This window comes from Hyposmocoma kahamanoa, unplaced genomic scaffold, assembly GCF_003589595.1.
Source record: "Hyposmocoma kahamanoa isolate Upper Pololo Valley unplaced genomic scaffold, ASM358959v1 99879, whole genome shotgun sequence".
Taxonomy (NCBI): domain Eukaryota; kingdom Metazoa; phylum Arthropoda; class Insecta; order Lepidoptera; family Cosmopterigidae; genus Hyposmocoma; species Hyposmocoma kahamanoa.
Window position 1 is genome coordinate 7388491 of NW_020656077.1, and position 11051 is coordinate 7399541.

An 11051-nucleotide genomic window follows, 5' to 3' on the forward strand; every position below is an offset into this window, starting at 1 on the left:
ACCCAGTGTCTCTATTGACAACAAGAATACGAATGTTTTGAATTAATAGAGATTTTAGTAAGGAATCTATTCTTAGATTCTCTCAGATTTTTAAAATTATATCTATTTCGACTTTTGTCGATTAACATGAAAGTCTAACGACAAAAATGTCGATCGACTCCAAAATTTCAATTCTCACATACTTCAGACATAAATCTCGAACGTCCGGAAATATCTATAAGTATTTTATTGAATCATGTCGGCAGCATTGCAATACTGACATATTGAGAGGTGATTGACATTAAAGTGACATTTGTAGGCAGACACATCTGAATAGTAAATTGAACAGTGAACGAAGATATTTAGCGCATACGTAAATAAATGTAATTTTTTTAAACAGAATAAATTTATCTTTATCTTTATTTATTAGGTGTATGTACATAATAATTGTCTTCATTCACTGTTCAATTTGAATTACTACATAATAACAAAATAAATGAAATTTTTTAAATTACATAAATGATATACGACGACATTTGCGCTGAAACCACAAATGAATCTGTCAAAATAAAAGTCGTTTGCCAAGTCGAATACATTACAAATGATGTTCACCAGTCGACATGTCAACGAAATTTTCGAGTAAAAAATAATAAACAAAAGTCTATTCAGAAGTCGTGAGTATAAGGGCGCTCGACATATTGTCGATTTTTCGACATATACATATGTTTACGTCGATTTTTACGTCTGTCACGCGAGAATCAGGCCCCCGGACTGGAATGTGTGACGTCATAGTGCACTGTGAAACCAGAAGCAGCAGATGAGATTGGTACCTACCCACTTTTTTTTATTATTATTTTATAAGTATTATAAATAACAAGAATTTAGTCACGTTAGTTAGTCTTTCTTATTATTTTATTTGTTTCGTTTTCAAATTGCCATTTATTTGCCTAGATGGTGAATGTCGGTGTACGGTCAAATCAAAAATGGTTTTTGTTACACAGTAAGCAGCCTAGATTTGGTTTTATTTTTGTTCCTACTTCTTAATATAATAATTATTTAATAAATAAATATTTAGATTTTCTGTAAACATTATAGATGCATCCATTTTCTACCCTGGATGCTGCGACAGGCCATTAAAATATTCCAATTTCAATAGAGAAGACGGCTTCTCCATACCGCCAGTTTGTTACGAATAATCTTTTGAGGTATTTTAATTACTAATTTCTGTAACTATAATTTAGAATAAGGTGGTTTGCATTAATATTGGACTGAATAATAATAACAACTGGTTGATGACTTTACCAACTCAGATCTCAGTCAGCCAAGACCACGGGAATGGTTTTATTTTTATGTTCTTTTTTTGTTTGAAAAACAAATATTCGCGATTTAGATACTATATAATATTATTATTAATAATTACGGACTAGGTTTAAGTAGAAAAGAAATCACGTGATTGTGTCAAGAACATAAGAACGTTCTGTACAAGTTTATTCAATATTGAAATTCAAGCTGTAATCTAAAGGCACCAGCAACCATTATATACATGTACCATTTCCTCTAATCTGTGTCAACACAATCGTCTCCCACTTGTATTACCTTATCTGTCACCAGTACCGCCGTTCTCTTTTTTAGGGTTAGGAAAAAAGTACACTAACAACGCGAAACCTGAAATTAAAATACAAATTCATTTAATATATTAACTATAAAGCCGCGGCAGCCTAATAGCTTAACCTACCGCTTCTCAAGCAGAGGCTGTGGGTTCGCATCATCACTGAGTTTCTCGGAATTTACGTGCGAAATTTGATTTGAAATTTACCATGAGCTTTTCGGAGAAGGAAAACATTGTGATGAACCCTGCACTTCGGAGATGGTTTACAACCCTCGGAAATCCAAAAGATTTCTCGGTTCTCAAAAAAGCCAAAAAATCGAGATTCGTAAAATTTTCGTGACCGAAATAAAACCTTAGTACGTACATTATAAAATTACTAACCAAAGTCGGTCATTTACACTGTAAAATATGTGCAAACCAGAGACCGACGTAACCTCTAAATGGCTGTTGGTAAGTAAGATATTCACGACATTTAAGGTGTATATTTCGTATATTTCGTCTCGTTCAGTACTTACGGACAAAACAGTTATTTTCATCGGTTTCCAATCAGAATTTCAAGGTTTATGTTCGATATACAGTCTTTCAAGTTATGAATTGCGTATGTGGTGTAAAAACTGATGTAAGAGGCAGTAAATGTTTGGAAATATCTTCTTGCAACGTCCTTCTTTCAGACCGAGTACTTATGTTTGTATTGCAGAATTTGTTAAGTATTTATTGTGTGTTATTAACAGTAATCGGAATTAAGGGAATTAATTTAGGTTAACTTTAGAATAACATGGACATTCCCTTCTATAAATCCCAGAAATTCTGGGAATTGATTATATTTAAATATACTTATTATTTATTGAAATTTGAGTACACTTGGCGACAAATTGTTATTTCCTAATAAGTATTTGCTACAAATTATTGTCTCAAAAAATAATATTGTAGTTGTGGTTCTGTAGGCAATTAAGTATTTAAATATTTTAGCAATTTAAAAAGTAAACATGACACAGTCTATGTTAAAAATGTTTAGAAAATAAATTGTAAAAAAAAAGAAATTTTATACGCATTGATGACGAAATGGGTATGTCCGTACTAAGAACGTTCATACTTTAGGTAAATTAACACCCTCAATTCCGATCACTGGTCGTTAAAGTTTCTTTCTTACTTACTCCAAGTAACAACAATCAAAGTCAAGAAAGGCACCATACAACCGGTATTTAACATCAACGGGAACAATATATTTCCCAGCAACGATCCAATACGACCAACCATTATGACTAATGACAGCGCCATAGTTCTGCAATCAGATTAGTGAGCAAATTAGTTTCGAAAGCTTATTATTAATGCATTGCTTAATCCGCTTGTTTGTCGAACTAATGAAGATATTTCAAACCAACACTCATTTGTATGAGGATTCCATTCGGCTTTGAGGGATTTCCTACACAAAAGAGCGATGCCACAAGACGCCTGAACGGTGACGCTGCGTTGTACTATAAACAAATTAGAACTACATGTCACGTGGTGCGTCGAAATGGAGATGGAATGCGTGCGCATTGGATAAGGGTTTAGGAGACGAAGCGGGGAGGGGTGCTGCAGTGCGTAAGAGCGATGCCACACGAGCGCTGCCGATGCGTTGCGTCATCGCAACGCCATGTTTTCAAAGGACCCAGTGCCACACGAGCAATGCGGTGTCAGAACGTAACGCCCGCCACCTACTTACGTACCACAGCATCCCTGCCTGCTTCGTCGTGCAAGCTTTCCTCGCCACGTCCGGTTTCAACGCACCATGTGGCATATAGTTCTGATTTATGACACCGATCACGCGTCTCAACGCCGACGCGACGCATCGGCATCGTCACTTACGCTGCGACACCACATTGCTCGTGTGGCACTCGGTGCGTTGAAATCATAGCGTACCGGCAACGCCCGTGTGGCATTGCCTAAAGGCACTCACTCAGTCATTCAAGCGCTCCGTGTTCGCATTTTGCGTTTTGTGTTTCGCGTTTCGCCTTCTACGTTCTTTATAACGGTGACCTATGCTACAGACGTTCCGACCGCGACTGTGGCACTCAGCAAACAAAAGTAAATGTAAAATTGTGTAAACTACTGCTGTCTGCAGAATCAATAAGGAAATGTCAATTTACAACAACTAAAACTCAGGAAATTAAACGGATTTTCAACTACGCATTAGACCTGTACAAATATAAGTTCTGTGCTCTCCAATTACAATACTAATTTGAACCAAATATAAATTACCTGACAGATGTAGGAAATACACGAACAAGAATGCTGTGCTGTAGACTAAAAGCCGCTTGCATAAATCCGCACGTAGCAGATATCATTATGGCTATTTGCAAAGACGAATTGGTCCAGTAAAGTGCACCTGCACATACGCCGCACAGTAGCAAGAATACAAATATTAGCGGCTTCTGGCCAAAAAAGTCTACTAGACTACTTGATAAAATAATACTTAGTAAAGAAACGAAACCAAGTATTAATCCGTTTGTATAGGTTTCTGTTCCAGCCAGTTTCTGTAACAAAGTAAATATGTACTTATTGATTACAAAGTAAATATATACTAAAATAATCAATAGTAGCAAAGATATTATTATTATTATAGACAAGCACATTTGATATAATAGTCTCATAACTATTATAATCTCTGAAAATCACAAATTGCAAACACAATATTAAAATGTGTACCTACACTTTGAAATATTATTATTATAGACAACCACATTCGATACAGTACCAGTACCGTAACTAGTTTAAACAACCGAAAACTACAAATTGCAAACACAATATTAAAATGTGTACCTCCACGTTAAGAAATTATTATTATATTCAGAAACCTTCGATATAGTACTACTACCACAACTAGTTTAAATAATTGAAAACGACAAATTGAAAATAGAATATTACAATGTGTACCTACACGTTAAGATTTTATTATTATAGACAGGCACCTTCGACATACTACGACTACCAATAACTATTTTAAACCACCAAAAATTATTTGAAAACAGCGAAAATTATAAATTGCGAACAGAATATTAAAATATGGATTTCAAATTACCGTACCCCGAGAGTATCGCAAATGTGCATCATTTCCAATTCACAGTTTAATTATAGCTACTGAATACGTCATCAATTTTGAAACAATTAGCTTTTAATAAAATACCTTTGATTCTATGTATCTAATAACACGTTTTCATGTTATTTTAATGATTCTGGAAGCTATTAAAAAAATATAACATTCTGTTCTTAGGTTTTCGCGAGTAATACACAGGGCGCACTATTAGTTTCCGGAACTGGCCACTCACATAAACAATATTTAAAAAGTAATTACAACATTTGAAAATGGAACTCTTTGGCTGTAGAATACAGTTTGTTTCATCTGACTGTCACTTGTTTTTACATTGTGGCGACATTTTAGAAATTGGTTGTCACCTTGGACTTAACTCGTGAAAATTTTCGTAGTATGATTTTCTACCACTTTAAGTGTAATTTAACAGCTCAGCGGAGCTTCACTCGGCTTCAAACTGCTTTTGGCGATGAAGCACCATGCAAGACGACTATTTATAGCTGGTTTACAGAATTCAAACGCGATCGTGTGAATATCAACGACGAATTTCGTGATGGTCGACCGTCCACTGTTGTGCTCAACAAAAACATCGATGCTGTCCGCCGTATGATCAAAACAGACAGACATGTGACATACCATGATATTCGGGCATCTTTAGGCATAGGCATGAGTTAAATACAGTCAATGCTACACAAACATTTGGGAGTGAAAAAGCTGTGCTCTCGGTGGATCCCACACAATTTGACTGAGGCTTTAAAAACGGATCGCATCACTTGGTGCAATGCTATGCTTACCAGATTCAACGAAGGGGCGTCAAATTTGGTGTGGGACATAATAAAAGGTGACGAAACATGGATTTGTAGTTACGATCCCAAACCAAAGCAGCAATCGAGCGTAAGGGTCTTTCGAGATGAGCCGAAACCAACCAAAGTGGTGCGCGTGCAAAGTGCCTCTAAGTGGATGATTGTTTCTTTTTTTTTAATAAAACTGGACAAGTGGCTACTGTTGCTTTGGAGAATCGTTGTACCGTGAATAGTGATTGGTACACGACCATTTGTTTGCCGGAAGTTATTGACAAACTCCGTAAATATAACCGGCGTTTACGCCGCACTATCTTGCACCACGATAATGCCAGACAGACAAATGAATTTTTGTCAATATTTTGAGAAACAATAATTTTTTTCTGACCATTTGCAGTGTTTTTTTCTTATTCATTCCGGAAACGTATAGTGCGCCCCACGTACGTTTCATTATTAAATATACGCGATTTAGCTATGAAAAATAATTATTAATACAAAGATCGAACACAGAGAAAAAATTATTCGGTCCGGCTGGATTCTAAACTGCGTCTTCAGCATACCAGGTAGACGCTCTTCCTTCCTACCTTTAAAAAAAATAGTGATTTGTCACCGATGGCGCTACGGTAAAACCAAAGTTGTTAGAAAAAAAGAAAACCAGAGATCTACTACAAGCACATTGAAAAATTCGTTAGGTCTGCTGGTTCGTTCCGTAGCTTTGTTGGGAGAGCGTTGGCCTGGTATGCTGAAGACGTTGGTTCCAATCCAGCCGCATTGGATGAATTTTTCTCTGTGTTCGATCTTTATATTAATAATTATAACAAAGCAGTGGAATTACTTCACAAAATAAATTATTGAATATCATAGTAGCAATACATCGTGTAAGTCAATGAACTTCATATTTCGAAATTTCATTTCCAATAATATATACATATAACAATATCCTGTTTACCATCATCATCATCAACCCATTTATACGTTCCAATGCTGGACACGGGTCTCCTATTAGTTTTAGGTCATTGTTCGCCATTTTCTAGTGAGGCCAGTGGTCAGGGGACGGTCACACGGTCTCACCTGTCTGGAGGGATGGGTCAAGAGAGTCGATTCTCCCGTCTCAAGTGCGGGAATCCTGGTGGAAGTGGTCATTGTGGTGAATTTATGGCGTCTCACGGCGCCCACAACACACTTTTTCCGGGGGTTGTGAACTTTCTTCGACGTGCAGGTTATGAAAAGTGCACGTTATAAAGTAATCAAACTGCATCGTTCGTAGGAACGTAATTTTTTTACAGCCGTGGTAGCCTGATTGTTAAGCCTACCGCAGCAGAGGCCGTGGGTTCGCTAAAAAGCAGTCGCTAATCGTACACCTTTACACACGCGCGCGGTTTTAAGAAGCGATGCAAATGCGATGCCAGCGCGCGACTGCATCAATGCAAACGCGCGGTTGCACATGTAGGCGATATCGCGCGTTTGTATCGATGCAGTCGCGCGTTTCACAAACATGCGTTTGCATCAGCTAAAGTCGTCGTTAGTAACTAATCTAATCCGGGCTCGCACCTCTGAGGTTTCAGAATTAATGTGCGAAATTTAATTTTAAATTTACTATGAAATCGAATCAGTAATGAGAATATCCGCAAGGGAACCAGAGTAACCGACATAGGCCGGGCATATTGCTCGCAGAACAGATGGCCGATGGGGCCGAAGAGTCCGCGAGTGGCGACCATGTACCGGTAGATGCGGTGTGGGCAGACCACCCACAAGGTGGACTGATCTGGTGAAAGCGGCAGGAATCCGCTGAATGCAAAAGGCGCAGGACAGACCGTTGTGGCATTCTTTGGGGGAGGCCTATGTTCAGCAGTGAACGTCTTTTGGCTGAAATGATGATGAATGTAGTGATGAAACCTTACCAATTTCTGCCGCCAAGCAGTAATGTGCCTGTGTTCTGGTTTGGCAGGGTAAGGGTGCTGGTGAAATGCAATTTCACACAGATGGTACTCGTCGATTTGTGTCTCAGGATGACGGGCGCAGTGGTAGTGTCTCAAAGATTTTTGCGATTTAAAGGCCAAAAAGGCTCACCAGCAAGCGCACGACTTGTTCGTCTCGTCACTTGGTATTATAAATAAGACTCTCGGAAAACGTTCGAAATCGACAAATCCTCGCAAAAGAGGAAACCCGTACCCAGCAGCGGGACAAATAAATGGGTTGATGATGAAAATTATTCCCAGTTATAGCAACACTGGGGGAGGCCTATGCCCAGCAGTGGGCGTCGTATGGCTGAATGATGATGATGATGATGATAGCAACACTGAATAATATTTGCCATTTAAAAACTGTCACTTATATGTATAAATGTTAATAACTAACAACAATGTTATTATTATTTTTACACTCTTCACAAAAAACACCATAAATAAAAATCAATGTCAATTCTATTACCAAGCTTACACAATCTATTATAATACGAGTCACACTCTCACTGGCGTTAAACCCTATTTGACTCGACTAAAGTATATATTAAAACCCCTCGATACGACCTGTCACGGAAAACGATTTGGGAGGAATAGGTTAAAACATTTAAGTATGTAACTACAGTCAATAAATATGCAAAAAAGTGAGATCATGCATAAAAAAGTAAGACCACGCATATGCAAAAAAGTGAGATCGTGCGTATTTCATAAACCATATCACAAAGGCGCTTTTTTAGGTTCTAAACCAAAATTCTATTGTCTATGGTACACTTACTTCTGAACTTATGGTACACTTAGTTCTGTATACACAAAAGAAAAAGTAAGATTAATTTGACTGAAAGCAATTATTTAGTGTTATTTACTTTTAAACACCTGAAAAATATGTCACGCCTATTTCACGTCGATCACGCCGCCGCCGGTTTAATCAAATCAACATTGACAATCATGGTTCGTAATACAATAACAAGTATTCAAGTGTACTCAGTTCCATCAAGTTTTACAAAACGTAAATAAAAAAGTAAGAACCAAAAAGAGACCAAGCATTAAACTAAAGGTCTGTTCAGACATACGTGTTATTCTGTAGTAGCGAAATCCGAGTGGCTACGCCGTATTCCCACTGTTCGCATCTAAGTGGATACCTATCGCTGCCGTTACAGGTAGCGAAATTCATTATGTTTAGTGTGTCTACTAATTGTTACTGACTTGCGCAGAGGGACGAATTTACCATAAAATTGTTAGTAATACTCAAAATGACTTACTGGTACACAAATTTCTAACTCAGTAACGTTTGCACTCTGCATTACATTTCTTGATGTATAGTCGTCTATCATGACACAAAACTGGTTCTGACGCCCATAGTTTTCTTTTTGGTAATTTTCTATCATAGTAGAGAGCTGAGGGAACCACAATCGAAGTGCACTATAGCTGAAAATGAAAGAATAACGAGTTCTTAACTTTTTCTGATTACGCTATTGGAAATAGTGTCGTAAAAAACTCGAATCCAGGAGTCTACATTTATTAACTCGACTCAATTGTGCACGGCTCGGTGACCTAAAACACTCACGAGTCCGAGTCGTGGCGAACGCGAGTCATAAGAGCATAAACTCGAGACTTACAGTGGTGGCTCATATTATTAGAGCCACTTGCAAAATTATTAAATTTCGAAATTAATATGCTTTATTTTATTTCAAAAATAATTTTTAGCAAGTTTATTTTTTAATAGTATGAAATAGGTGTATCCGTTAGTTAAAAAATTATACCTGGCAATACTGTGAGTGCGCCATCTGTTGCATAGACACCATTTTATCATAGACAGTCAGTCTGTGTGTCAGTTGACGTTTGCTAGCCACGTTGTTTGGGTGAGTGTTTTTGAGGTTAATTTGTTGTTTAAGGTTAAAATTGTGTTTCTTTTTATGTTTATAATAAGGTAATGTATTCAACAAGTATATTTTAAATGGTTTTGCTCCGAAATAATAATGTTTTTTTTTTATTATTATGTAATTTTTTTGCAGTGTAAATTTATTAAAATGGGAAAAGCTAAGGACCTCTCTCCAAGGAAAATTTCCGAAATAAAAACTTTATTGCAGCATACCAAACATTCACAAAGACAAGTTGCAATAATTAGCAAGGTATCGAGAGCATCAGTCGACCGAATAAAAAAAAAACTCGTTGAAAATATTGCGTTGACACCAAAACGCGGCCGCAAATGCGGGCGCAAATGCGGCCGAAAAAAAATTACTACACCACGTGACATGAGAAAAATTAGGGAAATTTGTGTGGAAAATAGAAAGGCCCCTCGCCAGATTCTTACAAAGTTGGTTCAAGAAGCTGGCGTCAACATTTCCCTTGCCACAGTTCGTCGGCGCGTTAAAGACTTGGGCTTCACTTGTCGCCGACCAGCTAAAAAACCACTTTTGACTCCAGCTATGAAGCAAAAGCGCCTCAAATGGGCAAAAGAACATAGACACTGGACTGCCGATGACTGGAATAAAGTACTTACTTTTACCCATTTTAATAAATTTACACTGCAAAAAAATTACATAATAATAAAAAAAAACATTATTATTTCGGAGCAAAACCATTTAAAATATACTTGTTGAATACATTACCTTATTATAAACATAAAAAGAAACACAATTTTAACCTTAAACAACAAATTAACCTCAAAAACACTCACCCAAACAACGTGGCTAGCAAACGTCAACTGACACACAGACTGACTGTCTATGATAAAATGGTGTCTATGCAACAGATGGCGCACTCACAGTGTTGCCAGGTATAATTTTTAACTAACGGATACACCTATTTCATACTATTAAAAAATAAACTTGCTAAAAATTATTTTTGAAATAAAATAAAGCATATTAATTTCGAAATTTAATAATTTTGCAAGTGGCTCTAATAATATGAGCCACCACTGTAAAAGAAAAAAACTCAAACTCGACTCAAAACGACGTTCTCAGAAAATAAGCACTGTCACCTGCCCTCAACTAAAGGGTAAAGGTGCTGGTGAAATTACAGGCACATGGAACTTGTCCACTTATTAATCAGAACGTTGGACGCAGTGGCGGTGCCACTCATACCTTTGCGATTTAAAATTCCGAACGGCAACGCAATTTCTTCGGACAGGCGTGTCGCTTGTCACGACTTGTCAGTCCCGTTATTTGGTATCATACCCAAAAAAACAACGTTTCGAGCCCTTTTCAAGGCCATGGTCATGGTCGTCACGGCGCAGTCGCATGGGACCTGCAAAAGGCCCGAAACGTTATTTGTTTCTAGTAGCAGTAAAGCTCCTTGTGAAAGAGTCCGCCTAGGGAAGTACTGCCACCTTATGTATTTCTGCCGCCAACCAGTAACGTCAACATTACTGTATTCCGGTTTTCAAGGGTAAGGGTGCTGGTGATACTACAGGCACATGGGACTTGTCAACTTATGTCTCAGGGTGACGGGCGCAGTGGCAGTCAGATCTTTGCGATTTAAAGCTCTGAAAGGCACTGATACTGTTATGGACAGGCGTGTAGCTTACCATCAGGCGCACGTCACTTGATATTAATATGTAAAAAAAACAAATATAATTTCAAATTAAAGAATAATGCAAAGGTAAGCGTTAAATTATTGCTTATAACCTGGTA

General features: G+C 37.5%; 1 protein-coding gene across 1 annotated transcript in view; it reads right to left on the reverse strand.

Moving 5' to 3' along the window:
- Window positions 1–1509: 1509 nt before the first annotated feature.
- LOC113239501 (synaptic vesicle glycoprotein 2B-like) overlaps window positions 1510–11051 on the reverse strand; it is a 20721-nt gene continuing 11179 nt past the window's right edge. Inside the window, exons 7-10 of the mRNA XM_026476535.1 lie at window positions 8679–8844; window positions 3830–4104; window positions 2743–2870; window positions 1510–1644 (exon numbers count right to left, since the gene is read on the reverse strand). Of these exons, the coding sequence (XP_026332320.1) occupies window positions 1577–1644; window positions 2743–2870; window positions 3830–4104; window positions 8679–8844 (637 nt within the window). The 3' untranslated portion in view covers window positions 1510–1576. The remainder of the gene's footprint in view (window positions 1645–2742; window positions 2871–3829; window positions 4105–8678; window positions 8845–11051) is intronic.